The sequence below is a fragment of the Pelophylax lessonae genome (assembly GCF_965119305.1).
Source record: "Pelophylax lessonae genome assembly, chromosome: 9".
Lineage (NCBI taxonomy): Eukaryota > Metazoa > Chordata > Amphibia > Anura > Ranidae > Pelophylax > Pelophylax lessonae.
This window is the reverse complement of record NC_138776.1, coordinates 265,832,303-265,858,393: the sequence shown is the minus strand read 5'-3', so window position 1 is coordinate 265,858,393 and position 26,091 is coordinate 265,832,303. Positions and strand designations below refer to the sequence as shown.

General features: G+C 45.1%; 4 protein-coding genes and 1 pseudogene across 5 annotated transcripts in view; 4 read left to right on the top strand and 1 right to left on the bottom strand.

Moving 5' to 3' along the window:
- Nucleotides 1–2,300, top strand: part of LOC309562730 — a 45,805-nt pseudogene extending 43,505 nt beyond the window's left edge. The window contains exon 3 of the transcript XR_014226227.1: nucleotides 1,113–2,300. The product of XR_014226227.1 is annotated as an uncharacterized misc_RNA (transcript). The remainder of the gene's footprint in view (nucleotides 1–1,112) is intronic.
- Nucleotides 1–2,399, top strand: part of LOC309562773 (uncharacterized protein) — a 94,037-nt gene extending 91,638 nt beyond the window's left edge. The window contains exon 2 of the mRNA XM_082267077.1: nucleotides 2,289–2,399. Coding sequence (XP_082123203.1) covers nucleotides 2,289–2,297 — 9 coding nt within the window. The 3' untranslated portion in view covers nucleotides 2,298–2,399. The remainder of the gene's footprint in view (nucleotides 1–2,288) is intronic.
- Nucleotides 1–26,091, top strand: part of LOC309562622 (uncharacterized protein) — a gene marked incomplete at its 3' end in the record, with an annotated part of 500,517 nt that overhangs the window by 304,356 nt on the left and 170,070 nt on the right. The window lies entirely within an intron of this gene.
- Nucleotides 1–26,091, top strand: part of LOC309562780 (uncharacterized protein) — a 215,418-nt gene that overhangs the window by 63,316 nt on the left and 126,011 nt on the right. The gene's annotated exons all lie outside the window — the stretch shown is intronic.
- LOC309562883 (uncharacterized protein) lies at nucleotides 15,366–17,342 on the bottom strand. The gene is made up of 3 exons (XM_082267203.1): nucleotides 17,250–17,342; nucleotides 16,661–16,796; nucleotides 15,366–16,453 (listed from the first exon to the last, which is right to left on the bottom strand). The coding sequence occupies exons 2-3, from the start codon at nucleotides 16,782–16,784 to the stop codon at nucleotides 15,411–15,413; spliced, it is 1,167 nt and encodes a 388-aa protein (XP_082123329.1). The 5' UTR covers nucleotides 16,785–16,796; nucleotides 17,250–17,342; the 3' UTR covers nucleotides 15,366–15,410.

The following is a 26,091-nucleotide window of genomic DNA, read 5'->3' as shown; positions in this document are numbered from 1 at the left end:
ATCCAGTAATGGGAACCCACCAGAGAGATGTCCCCGTCCTCTGTATTCCCGGGATTCCACACAGGAAGGTCACACCATCCCCCACCATCATCAGGTAGATGAGGAACAATCACTGATAGTTATGATTTGTACAGAACATGTTTCAATGTTACAATTAATGTTTTATTAATATTTAGAGTGGAAACTTTGTGGATTATAATATTGTTGTGAAAGAAGAGTTTAAAGAGGAGGATGAGGAGTATGGTGTCATTAAGGAGCTTTCTGAAGAATACAAGGACACTACAATGGAGCCATCTAGTAACAGAAACCCACCAGAGAGATGTCCCCGTCCTCTGTATTCCCGGGATTCCACACAGGAGGATCACACCATCCCTCACCATCATCAGGTAGGTGGAGTTGAGGGTCGGGAACATAAAGTGATTGAACACTCTGACATGTGGAGACGATGTGTGGACTCTACAAGATGATATTTTCTATGTGGTCTCACATCATAAATACTTCTATGTTACAGATGTTATTTTCTGCCATTCTGTTGGTTTAGGGTGAAGATCTGTTTAACATAAAAGTTGAGAGTGATACAGATGAGATGTATGAGGGGGATGATCAGCAATATACGGAGGAGGCTGGAATGACGAGGACAATCATAAAGGAGGACACTTCTGAGATCAGCACAGGTGAGCCGTAATATATTCTTCTGTTATCTCTACTCTGTTACTGCACACTGATTGGTCCAGAGTAGGGTGGGAGCTAAGTGATATCAGCCAATAATAGGTTGATAATTGTAAGGAGTAATAAAAAGATTGAAACACTCTACAAGTCTAAACTTTGAACCTCTTGTTTATCAGAGATCACATGACCCAGTGCCTAGGCTAGTGGTTGTGTAAAGAGCATGGATCTCCCAGTCCCCATTGGTTCCTTCTCTTCTGACCAGGCTGTGTAAATGTAGAAGTGATCTGCGAGGAGGACTAAAGGCCCTTTGACTGAAGAGTTGAAGAGTCCCAGCTAGTTGAGAAGAACATCTGCTCACTCATATCTACCTGATCCAGATGGAATCTTGATGGAAGTGAACTAACCCTCTTAGATATATTGACGATGTTTTTCTATTTTTCCAGGACACGCCATGGAGAAACTCTCAAAGGATCGTCTCACTTTATCTCCAGGCTGTAAAATGGAAGATGAGGACATCACAGGAGATTGTGGAGGAGAAAAGACAATGAGCTCCACTATGGATGGTGGACTTCACAGTCTGGATAGAACATGGAATCCCTCTGACTCTGAGCAACCTCGTACTGTGAGGGATGAGAAAAGTTTTAACCCTGAACTAAGTCTTACTGTAAATCAGACATCTCACACGGGGGAGAAGCTTTATTCTTGTTTTGAGTGCGGGAAATGTTTTCTTCATAAATCAGAACTCATCTTACATTACAGATCTCACACGGGGGAGAAGCCGTATTCCTGCCCTGAGTGCGAGAAATGTTTTTCATGGAAATCAGAACTTGTTATACATCAAGCTTCTCACGCAGGGAAGATCCCATATTCCTGCCCTGAGTGCGGGAAATGTTTTGCACAGAAGTCCAATCTTTCCAGGCATCAGAGGTCGCACACAGGGGAGAGGCCGTATTCCTGTTCTGAGTGCGGCAAATGTTTTCTTCATAAATCAGAACTTGTCAGACACCAGAGATCTCACACGGGGGAGAAGCCGTTTTCCTGTCCTGAATGTGAGAAATGTTTTGCAGAGAAAATAGAACTTGTAAGACATCAAAGATCCCACAAGCGGGAGGAGAAATATTCCTGCCCTCAGTGCGGGAAGTGTTTTTCAGATAAGTACTGTCTTTGCAGACATCAGAAACTGCACACGGGCGAGAAGCCACATTCTTGCCCTGAGTGTGGGAAATGTTACACACGGAAATCAGACCTTGTTATACATCAAAGATTTCACACGGGGGAGAAGCCGTATGTGTGCCCCGTGTGCGGGAAACGTTTTTCACAGAAATCCCATCTTAACACACATCACAGGTCTCACACGGGGGAGAAGCCGTATTCCTGCACCGAGTGCGGTAAATTTTTTTCACAAAAATCCAATCTTACTGAACATCAAATATGCCACAAGCGGGATAAGGTGTTTACCTGCCCTGAGTGTGGTAAATGTTATACACGGAAAGCAGCACTTGTCAAACATCAAAGATCTCACACAGAGGGAGAAGTTATATGCCTGTCCTGAGTGTGGGAAATATTCACCATGGAAGTTCTGTCCTGCCAAACATCAGGGAGCCAACACAACCCTTGAGGTGTATTAGTGTCCTGAGTGCGGGAAATGTCTTCTATATGGATCATATTTTGCCGTACATCAGAGATCTCACACTGGGAAGAAGCACGCCTTGATTTACACCTCAGAAAACACGAGGCTGAGCGCTCCTCTGATCTTTATCATGTATGAAACACTTTATTAGAAATGTAGAAATCACTAAAGACTTCAAAGTTCTTTCCAGCTTACCCTACTTAGAGAGAGGGAGGGGGGTGTCACTGCTGGTTTGGGTCCCTCTAGGAGAGAGGAGGAGGGGGTGTCACTGCTGGTTGGGTCCCTCTAGGAGAGAGAAGGAGGGGGTGTCACTGCTGGTTGGGACCCTCTAGGAGAGAGAAGGAGGAGGTGTCACTGCTGGTTGGGTCCCTTTAGGAGAGAGGAGGAGGGGGTGTCACTGCTGGTTGGGTCCCTCTAGTAGAGAGAAGGAGGGGGTGTCACTGCTGGTTGAGTCCCTTTAGGAGAGAGGAGGAGGGGGTGTCACTGCTGGTTGGGTCCCTCTAGGAGAGAGAAGGAGGGGGTGTCACTGCTGGTTGGGTCCCTCTAGGAGAGAGAAGGAGGGGGTGTCACTGCTGGTTGAGTCCCTCCAGGAGAGAAAAAGAGGAGGTGTCACTACTGGTTGGGTCCCTCTAGGAGAGAGAAGGAGGGGGTGTCACTGCTGGTTGGGTCCCTCTAGGAGAGAGAAGGAGGGGGTGTCACTGCTGGTTGAGTCCCTTTAGGAGAGAGAAGGAGGAAGGGGTGTCACTGCTGGTTGGGTCCCTCTAGGAGAGAGAAGGAGGGGGTGTCACTACTGGTTGAGTCCCTCTAGGAGAGAGAAGGAGGGGGTGTCACTGCTGGTTGGGTCCCTCTAGGAGAGAGAAGGAGGGGGTGTCACTACTGGTTGACTCCCTCTAGGAGAGAGAAGGAGGAGGTATCACTGCTGGTTGGGTCCCTGTAGGAGAGAGAAGGAGGAGGTGTCACTGCTGGTTGGGTCCCTCTAGCCGTGTAATCTGGTCTCCTTTGACCTTCAGCAGAAGTTTCAAAGGAACACATGATGGTGGAAGAGGAGCTAGATATTGCTTGTGGATGAGAAGGGGAGATCAGACATGACAGGACTGACCATTTCAGTGCAATAATTAACAGCTTGCACAGACCGTTTTTTTTTTTTTGCCTGGAGAGTGCCACCTGCTGGCAGAAATTGGAAAATATGACATTTTTTGATGTAACATTTCATATTTACCTGATAATAACACATATATTAGTGCAATTTTTTAGTGTGAAAACATATAATCATTAAATATTTATATTCTTGAACTCTTGATATCTTTGTTAGCTGATTGATTAAAGTCTGCCTTCAGATTTGTATGATGAAATATTCTTCTCTTTTCCTTTCTTCTTTTTTCTAACACTACAAGTAAGGCCCATCCTGTAGGTTTTAGTTTTAGTCTTAATCTTGTGTCTTAGTAGTTTGGTTTTACCGGCTTGTACTTGTTGGAACAGACGACTCTCCCCCTCCTCATAAATCTCAGGACATCTGTAGTAGACTTCAATGATAAGTCCATCAGTTCATAGACCCATCTATCATTCCTCCCGTAATTCCTCCTTCGCACCATCACCACCTCCATCCACAAGATCATCTTTCTTCCTCACTTTCACATCACATCCAACATAGAGAAACCCCTGTCCATCTTTTCTATGTCCCGTGTCTCTCTAAGCAAGAGGATCGACATGAATACAAACAGCCCAGTCTTGTGAGGAGTCAAGCCATGTTTATGGAACACCAACCACAAGATCACCTTTCTTTCTCACTTTCAGATCACATCTAACATAGAGAAACCCCCTCCCTCCCCCTCCATCCTTTCTATGTCCCGTGTCCTCTAAACAAGAGGATCAGCATGAATACAAACAGCCTTGTGAGGAGTCAAGCCGTGTTTCTGGAATACCAACCACATCTCCAACCACAAAATTACATTTCTTCCTCACTTTCACATCACATCTAACATAGAGAACCCCCTCCATCTTTTCTATGTCCCGTGTCCCTCTAAACAAGAGGATTGGCATTACTTCAAACAGCCCAGTCTTGTAAGGAGTCAAGCAGTGTTTCTGGAATACCAACCATATCTCCAAACACAAAATCAGCTTTCTTTCTCACTTTCAGATCACATTTACAATAGAGAACTCCCCCCTCCATCTTTTCTATGTCCCGTGTCCTCTAAACAAGAGGATCGGTGTTATTATTATTACCCTCTGCTAATGTCTCACCTCATCTTATCTCATCATGTATCAACCCCATGTAGTGCCTACCCCCCTAGGGACCGATGGAAATAAATTGGGTCCACTTTCAGGTTTCTGTGGTCGTGAGCCCTTGTAGAATGCCAACCTTGGGTTCCCCATGATGCGGAGTCCAAGCCCTAGCCTGCTTCTTCACCAGGGCCCCTGATGGTGGAGATTGACTTGCAGCAAGCTGGAACCAGGTCGTCCCCCCCCCCCCCCGTACGCCCAGCTGACAAGACCACTCGCTTATGCACAGTACAGATTGCAGGAGATGGAAGAGGACCTGGGATATAAGTGAGGTCAGGGCGGGCAGCAGACAAGCACAATTGAAAGACAAAGCCAGGGTCAGGACACCGGAAGTCTTACACTTAATACATGAAACACTAGGCAAATAGGTTTTTGACATGCTGGGTAGCTGTTTTTTTTTTCAGTGAGCACCAAGAGCTCTGGGTCTTGTCCCAGAGTGAAGGAGTCCAACCTGGAGGGCGCACTGCCCTCTCAAGCAAAAGCTGCCATGTGGAGGCCTCAGGTGGGTGACCTGAGGGAGAAACGCAGAGACCCAGGTGCTTAGAAGAAGCTGACTTGAGGGTAGCTGTCTACCACTGATCACTGTAGGGTAGTGTTTCTCAACTCCGGTCCCTAGGGCACACTAACAGGCCAGGTTTGCAAGAAAACTGAAATACATTGCAGGTGATATCATTTGCTGCTCGGTGATTAAAGTATTCTAGTCTGCATCTCCCCAGGTCTGGCCTGTTAGTGTGCCCTGAGGACCGGAGTTGAGAAACACTGCTGTAGGGCATCACTTGTATCACTGGAGGACGTCGCTTGGAAGATTGGAAGGAGGCATCCATCTGTCCTTGGGTCTTGTGAGTACAGACATTGCTGGATCTTCGGGACCTTGTGCTCTAGCTACCCCTTTGGTGCCTAGTTATTATAGTCAGCTGTGGGTCTGTTAAAGGGGACCACTGGCTGGTGTCCTTAATGAGCTCTGCCCAAATATTGTCCACTAAAGTGAAGGGACTTAGCTCGCCTCTACTGGTTCTACTACTACTTAACGCAGAAAGGAAGATCAAGTCCTCAATTGTACTTATTTTTGGAGTATCTCACCACTTCCTTGATGCGAAGGAACCCCCTTTGAAGTGTATAGATGAACGGTAACAAACAGGGATTCCGCAACAGGAATACAGTCCCGAATGTACAAATATTAACTGATGATTCCCAGAAAAGCCAAAGAAAGTCTTTAGGTCCAGAAAGCTGGTACTCGCTGTTTCCTGACCACGTGCAAGGTCAGTCAACTTCTATACTCCAGTCATCTGTGTACTGGATCATTGGGAGGTTTTCTGTAAATGCTCCAAGAGGATAGAACAGAGGTCTCCCAGCCAAAGCAAAAGCCGGGACCCCATCAAGGATTCTTTAAACTGCAGGTGAGTGTAAGAAGAGGTTTGCTGTTCAGAGTTGTGTTTCTGTTCAATCCCACCGGGATTTGGCGAATGCGCATGCGCAAATGCGCGAACGCAAGCACACAAACACGCAACGTGACAGATGCTGGCGCCAAATGGGCTATTTAAACCCAGCCCTTGCTCAGCTCCAGTGCTGCTTTGTCTTCAGCCTTGTTGACCTGAACCTGCTAACCTGTATCCTGTTTACCAGTACCAAACCCGGCTTGTCCTGACTATCCTCTGCTCTCCGCCTGCACCGACCTCGGCTTGTCCCTTGACCTCCGCTCCAGTCTGCTCCTTCTGGCTCCTGTATGACTGTTTGGCTTTTGACCCGGCTTGTCTCACTACGCTCCTGCCACCAGCACTAGTTGCCTGCATGCCTGCTCTGGACCTCCCCGGCTATCCCTGTCTGTAGACATCAGCCTGCTTCCAGGCACTCGTGCTACTCTAAACTCGGCACCTCCTGTCTGCACTATCAGGGGTCCCGAGTCAGAGGCGTAAGAGAGGCCTTCCTCACAGTTCAGGCTCACCTCCAGGTACGTGATAGTGAGCTCTCAGGGATGCCACAACCCTCAGGCCTTACTCCCTCAGGAATAAGAGAGCCCTGCTCTGGGTTCTGGCCCATTTATACCCCTCTCAGCCTCCTGCTAGTCACTCACCTTACTGACCAGGGATTGGTTGAAGAGGCATTATTCTGCAGGCCTGGGTCTGCAGGGGAAAGTAATGAAGCCTGCACCAATAGAACAGAGTTAACTAAACAATAAATGCTCTCCCTGGCTACAGAGAGGCCAAAAACAATATTTAGAACCTAGTAGTAGCCTACTGGGGCACTGCAGTAAGAAAAAAAGGACAGGCCAATAGACATAGGAAGGATACTATCTGCATCTTAGGTGAAGCCAATTTGCCAGGCCAAGCTAATTCATATCTTGATACTTGGTACAACTCCATCCTAAGTGAGTTCAGGGATAGTAGTTGTGCTTATATAAAGCCAAAGTAGTAGAAGTGGATTTTATACCCAAATAACCTTATTTCCAAGATAAGGATATGATGCTTGCAATGCCCCTTGAGTTGTATCATCCACGATTCATCTCATATGACTTCGTATAATTGATTTTATAGTACGATATACAACATGTAGAGCTAAACCTTTGAAGTACCGGACTTACCTTTTACCAGGGAAGTCCCCCTTTCCAGCATATTGGGTCTGAGGACCACACATTTTCATTCTGAATCTAAATGTTCTACATGGAATTCACCAAATATGTCATAGCCACCTGTACCATGGGGACTTTTAAGGTCTGCCTGGAAACCAGGGATGCATACTTGCATGTCCTCCTCTTTCCAGCACATAACCACTACCTCCATTTTGCTGTGGGCTTGTAACACTACCAGTTTGTATTCCTACTACTTGACCTATTTGTCCCCTGTCATGGCTTTACTATGATCTCAGGGTATTGCTATCGTTGAGGGAACAGTCAGCTCACCCCTGTCACCTAATGTGATGCAGACAGTCCAGACCTTAAAAAGGTTAATCCGAATCCTGAACTTTCCAAAATCAGTCCTGGAACTGATATATCACATGTATATGGTATCCCATCACTTAGTACCTAGGTGCCGGTGGCCATCGTCCCTGTTGTATAGAGAAAGAGAGGCTCCCCCCCAATGGAGTTGGGACTATATAGGCGACCGTACACCCAAAACAGAGCAAACTGAGTATTTTTACAAAAAATATATATATAACTTTTATTGTATACACATTAAATATATTATTTAATGATTGACAAAGGACATTTGTATAAAAACTACATACAAATCACGGCTCATAGAACATGGTCCTGAAGGTATATGAAGATGGAAGGCAAGGGTGTGTTTGATTAGGAGACCCTACGCGTTTCAGGGGGATAACCCTTCTTCGGGGGTCAAACACTTAGACCATGTGGGTTTACCACTTTAAATACCCAGATGGACCAGAGAGCCGTAAACATTAAAAACCAGGTGGGAAATACCAGCACATCAATGATTAGAGGATGCATGAGCTAAGGCCTGAAGGGCTATACGCTGAAGCATAGATGAAAGAAGATGAGTTGCCGCGAACCCACAAACGGGCAAGTCCCACAGTGATCCAAACAGGCCCAAGAGTAAAGAAGGTCCTGGAGCTATAAGTATAACAAAAAATGAAGATGCAATTTTTTGGACTATGTGGATAGGGCCGTCAGCGAGCCTGCAGTGTAAGGTAACTGATACAACAAGGACGTGAAGCCAGCACAAATGAAAGTACTACCAATGTCTCTGTGTATTATGAGACATGGGTAGACCTTGTTGTGTGGTAGGGCTCACGCCGGCGGGTTCGCGGCAACTCATCTTCTTTCATCTATGCTTCAGCCTATAGCCCTTCAGGCCTTAGCTCATGCATCCTCTAAACATTAATTTGCTGGTATTTCCTACCTGTTTTTTTTTATGTTTACGGCTCTCTGGTCCATCTGGGTATTTAAAGTGGTAAACCCATATGGTCTAAGTGTTTGACCCCCGAAGATGGGTTATCACCCGAAACGCGTAGGGTCTCCTAATCATACACCCCCTTGCCTTCCATCTTCCTATACCTTTAGGACCATGTTCTATGACCCATGATTTGTATGTAGTTTTTATACAAATGTCCTTTGTCAATCGTTAAATATATGTGTATACAATAAAAGTTATATATATATTTTTTCTAAAAATACTCTGTTTGCTCTTTTTTGGGTGTACAGTCACCTATATAGTCCCAACTCCATTGTGGGGCCTCTCTTTCCCTGATATATCACATGGAGCATCTCGATCTAGTCCTAGAAATGACCCAAGCCTATTTGTCCTATTTGGCCCCTGTCCTAGCTTTACCTTGCCGACTTAGACCACTTGACCAACAGAGAAATCTTGTCTCCTGGCCAACATTCAGAAGCTCCAAATGATTTGGTTGTCTCAGCAATACATCTAACCTGAAGGGTCATCCAATCAGGCCTGTGGCAGAGAACAAAAAAAAACTGAAAGGTAGTCGCCCATCTGGGCCTACAAAATGTACATCGGCCTCTGGCAGAGGCATAAAGAATTCTACAGCTAGCCTGCGGCCTAAAAAGTTCACTGAGAAGTCCACTGAGGGGAGAGGATTTTTGATTCTGTTTTGGGATATTCTGCACCCCTAACCCTCTCTCCCTAGAAAACCTGAAAAAGAAGAATCTGAAGTCTTTCACCATCAGTGGATTAGTGAGTAGCTTGGGTGCAGTACCAGGATGTTGAAGGATGTTGATATGAAGCTGCACCCCCTCCTGTGCTCCTAATACATGCAGTAGAATGCGTGTGCCACCCTGTGCCCCTTCTCACCTGCCTTTGCGTTGGCTGCCTATGGTTGCCCTGGAGTGTTAACAACACATTTGGCCAAATTGCGTGACTTCTAGCAAATAGAAGGTAATTGTATATGCCTGGTGTGTTCTCTACACCAGCTGTGGGCAGAGGGGGTTGAGAGTGGGTGGTTGGAGCATGTACGGCATCAGTAGCTGTCAGAGAAGACCAGAATCTGTGCCCTGCTGTTTGCTAGCCACTGATCTGAGGATTGCCTGTGGCAAAGAGGTACCCTCGCTACCACTGTGCCCTAGAAGGCTGCCCCTTCTGCCTACCCCTTCTCATGGCCCTGCTTGGGTGAAGCTACAGGTCACGTCACTGTACGGCAGTGGTCTCTAAACTTTGGCCTGAGGGCCAGATGTACCCCCTTGTACGGCAGTGGTCTCCAAACTTTGACCTGAGGGCCAGATGCACCCCCTTGTATGGCAGTGGTCTCCAAACTTTGGCCTGGGGGCCAGATGTACCCCCTTGTACGGCAGTGGTCTCCAAACTTTGGCCTGGGGGCCAGATGTACCCCCTTGTACGGCAGTGGTCTCCAAACTTTGGCCTGAGGGCCAGATGTACCCCCTTGTATGGCAGTGGTCTCCAAAGTGTAGCCCTTTGCTTGCCTTTATCTAGCCCTTGGGGCACTAGTCCTCATACTGACACCAACAATTGGGCACTATTTCTCTGATACCAATGATGCGAGGACATTTTCTTCTTCCAATGGCCACACTCCGGCCCTCCTAAAGTCTGAAGGACTGTAAACTTGGCCCTATGTTTAGAAAGTATGGAGACCCCCTTCTGTATGGAAGGCAGGAGAGCCCAATGAAATTCAGCAGTTGCTTAGGAGTCCAGTGCCACTCCATCCTTCGAATATAACCATTGATAGCCCTCATTCCAATATTAACCATCTACCCAAGCATTCTATTATCAATTACCTTATTCAGTGAGGGGAAAAAAGTATTTGATCCCCTGATTTTGTACGTTTGCTTACTGATGAAGAAATGATCAGTCTATAATTTTAATGGTCGGTTTATTTTAACAGTGAGAGACAGAAAAACAACAAAAATATCCAGAAAAATGCATTTCAAAAAAGTTATAAATTGATTTGCATTTTAATGAGTGAAATAAGTATTTGACCCCTTTTTAAAACATGACTTAATACTTGGTGGCAAAACCCTTGTTGGCACACAGAGTTTGGACGTTTCTTGTAGTTGGCCACCAGGTTTGCACACATCTCAGGAGGGATTTTCTCCTCTTTGCAGATCCTCTCCAAGTCATTAAGGTTTAGAGGGTGATGCTTGGTAACTTGAACCTTCAGCTCCCTCCACATATTTTCTATAGGGTTAAGGTCTGGGGACTGGCTAGGCCACTCCATGACCTTAATGTGCTTCTTCTTGAGCCACTCCTTTGTTGCCTTGGCCGTGTGTTTCGGGTCGTTGTTATGCTGGAATACCTATCCACGACCCAATGCCCTGGCTGAAGGAAGGAGGTTCTCACCCAAGATTTGATGGTACATGGCCCCGTCCATCGTCTCTTTGATGCTGTGAAGTTGTCCTGCCCCCTTAGCAGAAAAACACCCCCAAAGCATAATGTTTCCCCCTCCATGTTTGACGGTGGGGGATGGTGTTCTTGGGGTCATAGGCAGCATTCCATCTCCCCCAAACACGGCGAGTTGAGTTGATGCCAAAGAGCTCAACTTTGGTCTCATCTGACCACAACACTTTCACCCAGTTCTCCTCTGAATCATTCAGATGTTCATTAGCAAACTTCAGACGGGCTGTACATGTGATTTCCTGAGCAGGGGGACCTTGCGGGTGCTGCAGGAGTTCAGTCCTTGACGGCGTAGTGTGTTACCAATTGTTTTCTTGGTGACTATGGTCCCAGCTGCCTTGAGATCATTAATAAGATTCTCCCGTGTAGTTCTGGGCTGATTCCTCACCGTTCTCATGATCATTGAAACTTCACGATATGAGATCTTGCATGGAGCCCCAGATCGAGGTAGATTGACAGTTATTTTGTGTTTCTTACATTTGTGAATAATCACACAAACTGTTGTCACCCTCTCACCAAGCTGCTTGGCGATGGTCTTGTAGCCCATTCCAGCCTTGTGTAGGTCTACAATCTTCTCCCTGACATCCTTGGACAGCTCTTTGGTCTTGGCCATGGTGGAGAGATTGGAATCTGATTGATTGATTGCTTCTGTGGACAGGTGTCTTTTATACAGGTAGCAAGCTGAGATTAGGAGCACTCCCTTTCAGAGAGTTCTCCTAATCTCAGCTTGCTACCTGTGTAGAAAACACCTGGGAGCCAGAAATGCTGATTGATAGGGGATCAAATACTTATTAAAATGCAAATCAATTTATAACTTTTTTGAAATGCGTTTTTCTGGATATTTTTGTTGTTATTCTGTCTCTCACTGGTAAAATAAACCAACCATTAAAATTTTAGACTGATCATTTCTTTGTCAGTGGGCAAACGTACGTACAAAATCAGCAGGGGATCAAATACTTTTTCCCCCCTCACTGTAGGTGTGTGCCTTTCCAAATCACGTCCAATCAATTTAATTTAGCACAGGTTTCCCTCACTGTAACAACCATTTACAAACTCTTTAAAAAAAAATAATAATAATAATATTAATAATTATTTAATAATTAAAATTAATTTTAATTAAATGTAATTAAAATTAATTAATAATTAATTTAATTTTTTTTAAAGAAATATATTTAACCATCAGTTGATATCATTTTATTTATTTATTGACACATCACAATAAAAATTGTATCGTATTATATACATTTTAGGTGTGGCTACCACTAGCAGTAGTGATATATTTCAACACAATGATTCTTCTTTGACATTCATCCCCATTCCTTGCCTCAAGTTGAGTGATCTTCTCCACCGGTCTACATGAAATGGCCACGACACGTGTTGACTTTTATTTTTTTTTTTGTATAACAGTATTTTACTTTTGCAGAACTAACAAATACCTACTGTGACAAACTCACTCGGGACGGGGGCTTTTGGAGGGGACTTCAGGCTAGTCTCTTGCCTACTGACTATGGACCCTGGCTTATGAGGAAACACTGCTCTTTGTAGGGTGTATGCTGGGGGGACCCTTAGAGTAATGTTACTTTGGATCCAAGTCCACATCTCCCCAAGACACACAGACTCTGGGACTCTAGGCCTAGGATCCATGATAAAGGCCTGGCTGCCTATTGCCTAGCTGGATCCAAGTCCACATCTCCCCAAGACACACAGACTCTGGGACTCTAGGCCTAGGATCCATGATAAAGGCCTGGCTGCCTATTGCCTAGCTGGATCCAAGTCCACATCTCCCACAGACACACAGACTCTGAGACTCTAGGCCTAGGATCCATGATAAAGGCCTGGCTGCCTATTGCCTAGCTGGATCCAAGTCCACATCTCCCCAAGACACACAGACTCTGGGACTCTAGGCCTAGGATCCATGATAAAGGCCTGGCTGCCTATTGCCTAGCTGGATCCAAGTCCACATCTCCCCAAGACATACAGACTCTGAGACTCTAGGCTTAGGATCCATGATAAAGGCCTAGCTGCCTATTGCCTAGCTGGATCCAAGTCCACATCCCCCCAAGACACACAGACTCTGGGACTCTAGGCCTAGGATCCATGATAAAGGCCTGGCTGCCTATTGCCTAGCTGGATCCAAGTCCACATCTCCCCAAGACACACAGACTCTGGGACTCTAGGCCTAGGATCCATGTTAAAGGCCTGGCTGCCTATTGCCTAGCTGGATCCAAGTCCACATCTTCCCAAGACACACAAACTCTGGGACTCTAGGCCTAGGATCCATGTTAAAGGCCTAGCTGCCTATTGCCAATAAGGGGACTGCTCCGTACAGTCAGACTCATGGCAGATGCTAATGTCATCAGTTCAACCTACCTGTCTTTCACACATTGTTGATTGTGCTGATTAACTCACCTATTGTCTAATGTGGGGGATGTGTTTACACTTATAATAATGTGTATTGTACTTCATGAGCTTGATGACGGCAAGTCTGCTAGTTAATTAGCTCAAGTTAATTAAATCACTGTTGTGACAGAACCGCCGACCCACACTGTACTTGTGGTCTTCCGTCAGTATACAGTTTCCTTGCAGTCATGAACATTATATATATATATATATATATATATATATATATATATACCAGATTTTCCCAGCCGCCCTCATACAAAGCTAGCCAACAACTTAGCTTGTACAAGTTTTGGAACCTTCTCCTTTATTGAACAGTTTCACACTCAATTTATACACACATGAGCACATCCCCTCCTGATCAAAATACCACACACAGGTCAGGGGTTACCTGAATACATTATCATATGCAGATTAAATTGTATACAGATACAGAATTAACTTGAGCTAATTATCTAGCCATCTGGATAGAACAATGTGGGCTCATTAACATTTAACAACGGGACAGGCAGACTTCACACAATCCACATCCCACCTCAAAACAGACAATAGGACAAGACTGCCAATGACAGACTGTCTGTCTCCTACATTGAAGTACATGGAATACACATCTAGGTATTGCTATGATTATTTAGGAGTTAGACTTCATGGCAACAGGCTATAGGTCTAACAGTGTAAAGTGGGAATAAATCTTCATATTTCTTGAGAGATATTGCTGACAAATATTACTGTCCCATTTGAAGCAATCCAAACCATTAAGTATCTGTCTTTCACTCCAAGTGACGGTGAGTACCGTCACAACTGTCATCTATTAATTACTAGTGGGAAAGTAAAATACTGTTTGTGTTGGTTGTTCCTTAGATATGTTAATTATATTTCTGTACACATTTTCATCTGCACATGATAATGTAATCAGGCACCTGACCTGGTGGGGGTATATATTCGGTGTGAGTTTTTTCAATAAATGTTACAGATCTTATACAAGCTATTCTCGGCTAGTTTTGTATGGGGGCGGCTAAAATATCTGATATCTATGTTCAAAACTGAAGGAAGCGTTATTCTGACGGAAGCCCACAAGCAGATTTTGGGGTCGTGGTGTCGTTACAATACATGCCCCCCAGGGCAGTACCCAGACCCCTATACCCCTTTTATGGCCAATTACTTGCAAATAAGCCTTCATAATGGGGACTTTAGATTTAAAGGGGGATCTATGGGGTTTCTGCGCTAAAGGGGGAAATCTATGGGGACCCTGCTCTAAAGGAGGATCTATGGGGACCCTGCGCTAAAAGGGGAATCTATGAGGACCCTTCTCTAAAGGAGGATCTATGGGGACCCTGCTCTAAAGGAGGATCTATGGGGACCCTGCTCTAAAGGGGGATCTATGGGGACCCTTCTCCAAAGGGTCCCCCCCTAATAGATCATCCCCCTTTAGAGCAGGCCATGCACAGGCAGGGTCCCCCATAGTTCTCCGTTATGATCCCCATCAAATTCTGGAGTTTATGAATTGGAAAGGGACACACACTGTCAGACTGACGAGTTGACTGAGTCACGACGAAGCTGGGGCCCGGGCGGGCCGGTGCACGCTGCGCACTGTTACTGGGACAGGCGGGCATGGCACGGGCAGGTTGAAGGAGGAAGTTACTTCTGTTCCCCTTCTACTCCTCTGTCTGAAGGTCAGGGCCTGGGGGCGGGGCAACGCACAAGCAGCGAGCAGCAGTGCAGCTGATTGGTTAGGACCACTCATGGACACCTTGCCGATCCCTGCAATGTGCTTCTTCCCAGTGTGAGATCTCTGATGTATGTCAAAAATATGATCCACATAGAAGACACTTCCCGCACCTGGGACACACTAAGCCGCAAGGGTAGTGTGGGTTCCCACATGTTTGGTGAGACAAGGCTTCTAAGCAAAACGTTTCCCACACTCAGGACCAGAATACGGCTTCTTCCCCCGTGTACAATCTCTGATGCCTGACATGTTCTGATTTCCATAGAAACCATTTCTCGCACTCAGGACAGGAATGCGGGATCGCTCCACGGTGAGATCTTTGATGTGAGACAAGTTCTGATTTCCATAAATAACAATTTCTGCGCACAGTGCAGGAACATGATTATTAACACCTGTGAGATCTTTGATGCTTGTAAAGATTGGACTTCCATGAGAAACATTTCCCGCACTCCGGGCAGGAATACGGCTTGTCCCCCGTGTGAGACCTCTGATGCATGGCAACGGTGGATTTATATGCAAAACGTTTCCCGCACTCAAAGCAGGAATACGGCTTCTCCCCCGTGTGGCATATCTGATGAACAATAAGATGGGACTTCTGTGAGAAACATTTCCCGCACTCCTCACAGGAATACGGCTTCTCCCCAGTGTGAGTTCTTTGATGTGTGACAAGTTCTGATTTCCGTGGATAACATTTCCCGCACTCTGGGCAGGAAAACGGCTTCTCACCGCTGTGGCATATCTGATGTTTGGAAAGAAGGTACTTCTGTGAAAAACTTTTCCCGCACTCAACACAGGAATATGGCCTTTCCCCCGTGTGGGATCTATAATGTATGACAAGGTCTGATTTATAAGGAAAAGATTTCCCGCACTCAGAACAGGAATGGAGCTTCTCACCTGTGTGAGATTTCTTATGCACATAAAGTTGGGACTTTTGCGGAAAACATTTCCCGCACTCAGCACAGGAATATGGGCTCTCCCCTCTGTGAGATTTTTGATGGGTATTAAGATTGGACTTTTGTGAAAAACGTTTTCCGCACTCAGCGCAGGAATACGGCTTCTCGCCAGTGTGGGATCTCTGATGTACCGAAAGATTGGACTTTTGTGGAAAACATTTCCCGCACTCAGAACAGAAATACAACTTCTCACCCGTGTGAGATCGCTGATGTACAGAACGACTTAATCCAGAGCTAAAACTTTCTCCACGTTCAAGACAGGGAGATGTCTCCTCCCCCTGAATTCCGGCACCGTCCCTCACAGTAGGAGGTTGCTCAGAGGGATTCCATGGTCTATCCACACTGTGAAGTCCACCATCCATAGTTGAGCTCATTGTCTTTTCTCCTCCACAATCTCCTGTGATGTCTTCATCTTCCATTTTACAACATGAAGATAAAGTGAGACGATCCTTTGAGGGTTTCTCCATGGCGTGTCCTGGAAAAATATAAAAACATCATCAATAGATCTGAGAGGGTTAGTTCACTTCCATCAAGATTCCATCTGGATCAGGTAGATATGAGTGAGCGGATGTTCTCTGTGGATGTCCCATATTGGCTGATATCACTCAGCTCCCGCCCTACTCTGGACCAATCAGTGTGCAGTAACAGAGCAGAGATAAGAGAAGAATATATTATGGGTCACCTGTGCTGATCTCTGTAGGAGTGTCCTCCTCTATGAATGTCCTCGTCATTCCAGCCTCCTCCGTATATTGCTGATCATCCCTCACATACGTCTCTTCTACTTCACCCTCAACTTTCATCTTCATCAGATCTTCACCCTAAACCAACAGAATGGCAGAAAATAACATCTGTAACATAGAAGTATTTATGATGTGAGATCACATAGAAAATATCATCTTGTAGAGTCCACACATCGTCTCCACATGTCAGAGTGTTCAATCACTTTATGTTCCCGACCCTCAACTCCACCTACCTGATGGTGAGGGATGGTGTGACCTTCATGTGAGGAATCCCAGGAATACAGAGGACGGGGACATCTCTCTGGTGGGTTTCTGTTTTTAGGTGGCTCCATCATATTGTCTTTGTAGAGGTCCTTGCATTCTTCAAAAAACTCATTCATCACTCCATACTCCTCATCCTCCTCTTTAAACTCTTCTTTTACAACAATATTATAATCCCAGAGGTTTCCACTCTAAATATATAACAAAACATCCATTGTAACAAACATGTTTGTGTATATTAATAACTATCAGTGATTGTTCCTCCTTTACCTGATGATGGTGAGGGATGGTGTGACCTTCCTGTGTGGAATCCCGGGAATACAGAGGACGGGGACATCTCTCTGGTGGGTTCCCATTACTGGATCCATCTGTAGGAAACACACACACTGACTGAATACATTGTTTCTATGTGTTTATCAGATGATGGGGGATCTAGGTGGATCCTCCGTACTGCTTTCTCCTTTACAGTAAAGTCTCCTCTTACCCGGTGATGTGAGGGGCGGCTGATTCTCCATCATGACGTCCTTGTAGAGATCCTTGTGTCCTTCTAAATACTCCCACTCCTCCATGGAGAAATAGACAGTGACATCCTGACACCTTATAGGAACCTGACACACACAATGATACAGTCACCATCCAGACACATCCCTTGTCTGTTACTGGATAATGTCCCAGAATTCCCAGCACCGCTCACCTCTCCTGTCAGCAGCTCCATCATCTTCTTGGTGACTTCTAGAATCTTCTGCATGTTGTGGCTCCTGGATTTTGTAGAGTTTGGTGGAGGCACTGTGATGGTCACCTGGTTGGCAAATTTCACAGGAGGAAAACTCTATAATGAAAGAACATCAATATAATGAGACCTCCCCAGAATCCTCCTCACCTCTCCGGTCAGGTCTGTGTTTTACTGATAGAGGCAAAAGTGATGTCATGTGACCTCCCAGAATCCTCCTCATCTCTCCGGTCAGGTCTGTGTTTTATTAATAGAGATAAGAGTGATGTCATGTGACCTCCCAGAATCCTCCTCACCTCTCCGGTCAGGTCTGTGTTTTATTAATAGAGATAAGAGTGATGTCATGTGACCTCCCAGAATCCTCCTCACCTCTCTGGTCAGGTCTGTGTTTTATTAATAGAGATAAGAGTGATGTCATGTGACCTCCCAGAATCCTCCTCACCTCTCTGGTCAGGTCTGTGTTTTATTAATAGAGATAAGAGTGATGTCATGTGACCTCCCAGAATCCTCCTCACCTCTCCGGTCAGCAGGTAGATGATCTCCAGGGTGAGGTTTAGTATCTTCTCAGTCATGTGACTCCGGTCCTCCTCCATCCTCATTGGTCATGTGATCTGTACAGGTTTCCTGTAGACCAATGATTGATAGAGGAGAATGATCTAGACTGTACTGGTTGTACAATATTAGGATGGGGGTGAATGGGGGATAAAATGAGGGTTATGAGATGTTTATCTTTCATTAGCTTTAGATCTGTAGGCAAGAAAACGGAAATAAGATTCCTTTATGTCTAAATAACCCCACCACTCCCTGCACCATCTAATCTTCATATAATTCATTAGTATAGAGCAGGGGGTCTTCAAACTATGGCCCTCCAGTTGTTTAGGAACTACAATTCCCATCATGCCTAGTCAGGGCTTTTTTTTTCTCAGAAAATAGGTGGTGGTGAACAGGGAGCAGAGGGCCTGAGCCAAAGGTGGTGTAACTGAGTTCCGCCAAGTTTCAGCTGAAAAAAAGCCTTTTAGCCTAGTCATGTCTGCGAATGTCAGAGTTTTACAATGCCTCATGGGATGTGTAGTTCCACAACAGCTGGAGGGCCGTATTTTACGAATCCCTGGTTTAGACTGATGAGGTGAGAAGATCATTGGTGGAAAAGGTGACACATCTCCAACGTGAAGGAAATGTTCCGGCCCCATGAGTGGGGGAATGTTTTGCCCCTGAAGGGGTGTATCTAGGTTTCCACGCTATTGTCAAGATATGAGAATATATGAAGAGACTATCATTATATATCGTTATATAGTCAAAGAGTCCCCTTTAATATACTAAAGAATATATTCTTTAAATGTTTAGAACTCAAGTTGGTATTTAAAAGCTCTGTCCCAGTTGTGTTCCAGAGGGTATGAAATGTTCTGCCAAAGATATGATAAGATTCCCGGAAAGAGATGTTTATGAAAACAAGCCCGTTATTACCATAAAATGTTATTTTCCCTAACATATTCAATCTTTTTTAATTGTCAGACTAACCTGTCACTACGCCCTTGCTGGGTCAAAATGACCCGATGTGTAATTGGGATTTTCCACAAGGAATGTATTGTCATCCGCCTAGACTGTATTGTGAAATCTTGTGTAATCTGTAACTTGGGCTTGTGCCCGTTTATGTACTATAAAAGCTGTAACCAAAATGTAATCTGGGTCATTGAAGGATGGTGTGAACCATTGTACGGCCGCCTGTATGGCGTATATTCTGAGTAAACATATGGAGACTAATGCAAACCTGATTGGCGTAGATTATTTCAAGGCTCAAACTTTACATTTGAACTCAACACTATATATGTGTGTATCATCATCAACCCTGGTCCTACTGGAGGGGCAGGCACATGGTTAATGTAGTGAGGCATGGGGATATTTGTATCTTCAGAGGAAGGTGAATTTCAGTACAACCCGAATCCAAATCTCAACCCTCGTTACAAGAGACTGCTAAGGTGAGAAGATTATTGGTTGGGAAAAGTTACAAATCTCCAGAATGAAGAGAATTTTTCGACCCTGCAAATGGAGGAATGTTCTGACCCTGATGGGGTTTATCTAAGTTTCCACACTATATATGTGTGTATCATCATCTGCTGGAGATAAAGGAGGTCACAGTGACTATGGAGGAAGAGGATGGATATGACGGGGGGGGGGTTACTGGGTGTAAATATAAAGTAAGATCTTATTACCTCCTCTGCTGCCACTTCCAGCGATGTCTCCTCTTTACTTCCTCCGACTCACCTTTCACCCGGAAAGTCCTATTTATACCTGACATCACTTCCTGTCTGTACCTGACATCACTTCCTGTTTTTAGGTATCATAGAGATTTTCTGTCTCCACATAATTGAGATCATCACCTTGTGGAGCTCAGAGGAACTGCAGCCCCGACAATCATTTTCTGGAATAACCGTGGCCTTGTGTTGTATGCGTATTATTATTATTAATTTTATTTTTTTCGGGTTCTTATATAGCGCTATCAATTTATGCAGCACTTTACATATTTATTACATCTTCGCATGTCTTCTGACCTTCACCGACATCTGTACTATCATTTCCAAAACAATTTCCTTCACACTTTTGCTAGCACTTTATAGAATAATAGGTCCTCGTGTAGAATCGATGTCAGAAAGGGGCGCACTCGGTGCCTCTTGACCAACCCAGCCCTCCAGCCAATGGGCAAGCATGTAACCCCCAGCGCATTTAAAGTGATTCTAAAGGAAATACGTTTTTTTTTTATTTTTTTATTAAGAAACATGTTATTCACAGAGTACCCCCCCCCCCCCCCGATCCTCTTCTTTTTGGGTCCCCCGTCAGTGGTTCTGGCTCCTTCCCCCCTGCCCAGTACCCCCCCAATAGCAAGCCTCTTGCTATTTGCACACAAAACGTGCATTGGCCCTCCCTCTGCTCTCTCCTCATTGGCTCAATGGCTGTGATTGGCTGTGTGAGCCAATGAGGAGAGGGAGAGAGCCACAGCTTTCATGCACGTCACTGGATCAACATGGGGCACAGGTAAGTATAAGGGTGGTGGGGGGGGGGGAGAGAGCTGCACCCAGAAGGTTTTTTACATTAAGGCCTAGAATCATCAGGAAGGTCCAGCCTTATTAGTGCCCATCAATGCAGCCCCACCAGTGTTCATCAGTGCAGCCTCATCAGTGCCCATCAGTGCAGCCTTACCAGTGTCCATCAGGGCAGCCAATCGGTGCCCATAAGTGCTGCCTCATCAGTGCATATCATTGCAGCCTCACCAGTGTCCATCAGTGAAGCTTTATCAGTGTCCATCAGGGCAGCCTCACCAGTGCCCATCAGTGCATCCTCATCAGTGCACATCACTGCAGCCTCACTAGTGTCCATAAGTGCGGCCTTATCAGTGCCCATCAGTGCAGCCTCATCAGTGCATCCTCATCAGTGCAGCCTCATCAGTGCCCATTAGTGCAGCCTCACCAGTGCACATCAGTGCAGCCTCACTACCATATCAGCGCTAACCCAAAAAAAAACAAAGAAATCCCCGTTCCCGGCTGCACGGAATTTTTTTTATAAAACTAATTTTTGCATCGGTACGTGTTCTCCACCCATGTTTTCCGTTTCTAATTTGACAAATTTGGCTGCCACGGGTTTCAATGTGGGGTCGGCTTTCGAACCCTCAAACTGGACTCGGGGCACTTCACACTACGAGACCTTTTTTCGGGGTAACAGTTCCTTAGAGCTCCACTAGATGGTGATCTTACTTCTACCCAGACAGGGAGTCTCTATGGAAGACAGGAAGTGATGTCACATACAGACAGGAAGTAATGTCAGGTATAAATAAGAAGTTCCGAGTGAAAGGTGAGAGGTGGGAGGAAGTAGAGAGGAGACATTGCTGGAAGTGGCAGCAGAGGAGGTAATAAGATCTTATTTTATATTTACACCCAGTAACCCCCCCCCCCCCCGTCATGTCCGTCTTCTATCACCAGAAGACACAACTACACTTATATATACATTCACCGGCCACTTTATTAGGTCCACCTTGCTAGTAGCGGGTTGGACCCCCTTTTCGCCTTCATTCTTGGTGGCATAGATACAACAAGGTGTTGGAAACGTTCCTCAGAGATTTTGCTCAATAGTGACATGATAGCATCACGCAGTTGCTGCAGATTTGTCGGGTGCACATCCATGATGCCAATCTCCCCTTCCACCACATCCCAAAGGTGCTCTATTGGATGAGATGTGGTGAGTGTGGAGGCCATTGGAGGACAGTGACCTCTTTGTCATGGTGAAGAAACCAGTGGTGAGATGATTGGAGCTTTGTGACATGGTGCATTATCCTGCTGGAAGGAGCCATCAGAAGATGGGGACTATGTAGTCATAAAGAGATGGACATGGTCAGCAACAATACTCAGGTAGGCCATGGCATTTAAACTATGCTCGATTGGTACTAAGAGGTCCAAAGTTTGCCATCAGAAGATGGGGACTATGTAGTCATAAAGGGATGGACATGGTCACCAACAATACTCAGGTAGGCCGTGGCGTATAAACCATGCTCAATTGGTACTAAGGGTCCAACGTGTGCCAAGATCCCTCCACACCATTACAGCACCACCACCAGCCTGAACCATTGATACAAGGCAGGTCGAATCCATGCTTTCATGGTGAAGAAACCAGTGGTGAGATGATTGGAGCTTTGTGACATGGAGCATTATCCTGCTGGAAGGAGCCATCAGAAGATGGGGACTTTTTAGTCATAAAGGGATGGAGATGGTCAGCAACAATACTCAGGTAGGCCGTGGCGTATAAACCATGATCAATTGGTACTAAGGAGCCCAAAGTGTGCCAAGATCCCTCCACACCATTACACCACCAGCCTGAACTGTTACCCCCCTCCTCCCCCACACCATTACACCACCAGCCTGAACCATTGATACAAGGCAGGTCGGATTCATGCTTTCATGGTGAAGAAACCAGTGGTGAGATGATTGGAGCGTTGTGACATGGAGCATTATCCTGCTGGAAGGAACCATCATAAGATGGGACACTGTAGTCATAAAGGAGAATGAATAGATAGCTTGCGCTCTGGCCTGGTGTAATAAAAGTCGGTGTGATAAGTGTAAGGATGGCTGAGGGGTGAAAACATCAAACCGGGTTAAAAGGATACCTTAAATAACATAACACATGGGCATAGTCAAGTCCATCAGGTAGGTAAAAAACCTAGACGGTAGATGTATCTGTGTGGCTGGAAATTTTGTCTCAGTCTGCAACAAAGGGACAGCTCCACCGCACAGGGAAGTCGGTTCTGTGGACAATGCAAAAAGACAAAACAGACGAAGCGCCTCTAGGTGCAGACAGTTTTTAATTTCAATAGGCACACAAAGTATAGCAACTCACATGGAAACAAAGTTAGTAGGCTCAATATGAAGTCATAAGGTGAGCGTAGAATCCAGAATCCTGAGTCCGGGAGAAGAGGTGTTTAAAGCCGGTAGGTGGACGCGGAGGCCAGTACAAAGCCGGCTGCTGTCTTCCGGAACCGGTGGATCTTCACGTATCAGGCTGGAGTGCAGCGTATGCCGCGTGACGTCACCAAGATGGAAAGGATTACACGACGCGTTTCAGAGCATGCGCCAAGCTCACAAAGAGCATGCACGCTCTTTTTTCACACTTGAACATGCCACGTTCAAAGTCACTGAAATCCCCTTTCTTCCCCATTCTGAAGCTCGGTGTGAACTTCAGTACATAGTAGTTGAGGTTGAATAAAGACAATAGTCCATCCAGTTCAACCTGTGTAGGTGTGTGTGGCCGTAATCATCTCTCATACCCCTGAATGTTCTGATCCTTGAGATGTACGTCTAAAGGCCCGTACACACGTACCGATCGTCAGCGAACGATCGGCCGTCTTTTGTCCCTGGGCTGTCGGTGTCTGTTGAAAAGTGCAAAGACAGCACAAGAATTTTGTCCGCCGACTGCAGAAGTGATGTCATGTAATGGTTAACTTTCCCTGTGTTTTTTCTTTTCTGAGCATGACCAGTCTTGCAAATCTGCGGTCTGTCGTCCGAATTCTGTACTGACTGGCGAACAATCGGCCGCTCTGGTGTCGGCATACAAAAATTTTAATGCTTGCAAGACAGACTCTTGTCGGCAGAATGTACGCTGACGGCTGTCGGAGGCACCATACTAACAAGCGTACAATCGGCAGATCTTTCGTCCGCCGACGTTTGTATGCCGACGATCAGTACGTGTGTACGGGCCTTTAGAGTCTTTTGAAAGCCACCATACTTCCCACAGAAACCACCTCTTGTGGTAGAGAATTCCACAATCTTGTAGCTCTAACAGTAAAGAACCCCCTGCGTTGCCTGAGGTTAAAACATAGTAAATTGTCTTCAGACTCTTCACCATGTGTAGATGCCTAAATACATGGAGTTGCTGCCATGTGATTGGCTGATTAGCAATTTGTGTTACCAAGTAATTGAACAGGTGTACCTAATAAACTTGCCGGTGAGTGCATATACACTATATTACCAAAAGTATTGGGACGCCTGCCTTTACACGCACATGAACTTTAATGGCATCCCAGTCTTAGTCCGTAGGGTTCAATATTGAGTTGGCCCACCCTTTGCAGCTATAACAGCTTCAACTTTTCTGGGAAGGCTGTCCACAAGGTTTAGGAGTGTGTCTATGGGAATGTTTCACCATTCTTTCAGAAGTGCATTTGTGAGGTCAGGCACTGATGTTTGACGAGAAGGCCTGGCTCGCAGTCTCCACTCGAATTGATCCCAAAGGTGTGCTATCAGGTTGAGAGGTCAGGACTCTGTGCAGGCCAGTCAGGTTACTCAACCCCAAACTCGTTCATCCATGTTTTCTGTGCATTGTGCAATTTGGTGGAGGGGGGATTATTATGTGGGGTGTTTTTGAGGGGTTGGGCTTGGCCTAGGGCTGGGCAAAAAATCGATTTATCGATTTTGTAGTGTAAAACTATTTTTATTTTGCAAACTCGAGTTTTTTTGCCACAAAAGTTTTTTTCAGACTTTTCCGAAAAACTACATGTTTCGCTACTTGACAAAGCTACACAGTAGCGAAAACATGTAGTTGTGGCAACAGGAGGCTCCATAGAAGCTACTGCATCACTTGCTCCGTCCCACCCGGCTTCTTGTTCATCTCCGTGGGTAACTTCCGGCCTCCCTTGGTGACGTCATCTTAGCGCGACTTCCGGTCTTCACGGAAGACACAGCGGTAGTCCAGTACATCGGCCCCGGTTCCAGGTAGCGGCCGCACACTGGACCGTGCGAGCCTTCGCCATTAGAGGTCGGCTTTTTTCCACCAGAGAGTACTCTTCTTTCTTCTCATTTGGGGTCCTGAGGTACCCATATCCCATGACTTCCACCAGGGATTTCTACAGTACCTGGCCTGAGGAGATACAGAGGCTTCAAGGTTCGGCTGGAAAGTATGCTAATCGTTTTATTTTACCTTGTATGTGCATTACGTTACATTTTTAAGACTTTACATGTGAACTCTTTTTGGGGTGTTTTATTCTAATTTCATGCATCCCAGAGCGCCATCCTTTTTTCTGGAAAACCACATGCATTTTAACTCTTGAGGACAATCTTAGCAATAAAGTTGCACTTTTGACACTATATCTGATGTCTGCAGTCATTTTTTAAGTGCATTGAAAAAAAAATCGAAACTCGAATTTTTCTTTAAAAATCGAAGATTTTTTTTTTCTTTTTTTTTTTTAGGCAAAATCGCCCAGCCCTAGCTTGGCCCCTTAGTTCCAGTGAAGGGAACTCTTAAGGCGTCAACATACCAAGACATTTTGGACAATTTCATGCTCCCAACTATGATGGAAGTTTGGGGATGGCCCCTTCCTTCTCCAATATGACTGCACACCAGTCAAGTTGGAACAGGAAGGGGTATCGTATTTTGCAGATATCCGCATGTGTCTTTTTTTTTTTTTTTTTTTTTTAACAGTGGCAAAAAAAAAAAAAAGTGTTATTATTTTTTTCTAGTTTTGTTACTTCTAAGGATTGCATTAACAAATATTGTGTTTTTTTTTAATTTTTTTTATTATTATTTCTATTTCCTTTGTTATAGATAACACACAATATAATATTTCATGGTCATCTATAACAAAGGAAATAATAATAATTTAAAAAAAAAAAAAAGTGCAAAAAAGGCGTACTGAAAAATAGCAAAGAAAAAAATAAATAACACAATATAATATTTCATGGTAATTTTTTTTTTTCCAGTACGCTTTTTTGCACTTTTTTGAAAAAATTATTATTATTATTTCCTTTTGTTATAGATAACACACAATATAATATTTCATGGTCATCTATAACAAAGGAAATAATAATAATAATTTTTTCAAAAAAGTGCAAAAAAGCGTACTGAAAAAAA

Coding starts and splice junctions, on each gene's coding strand:
- LOC309562883 (XM_082267203.1), bottom strand. CDS start 16,784: ATGAAGATGAAAGTTGAGGGTGAAGTAGAAGAGACGTATGTGAGGGAT. Junction 16,454..16,660: donor TCCTACAGAGATCAGCACAG/GTGACCCATAAT, acceptor ATATTTTTCCAG/GACACGCCATGGAGAAACCC.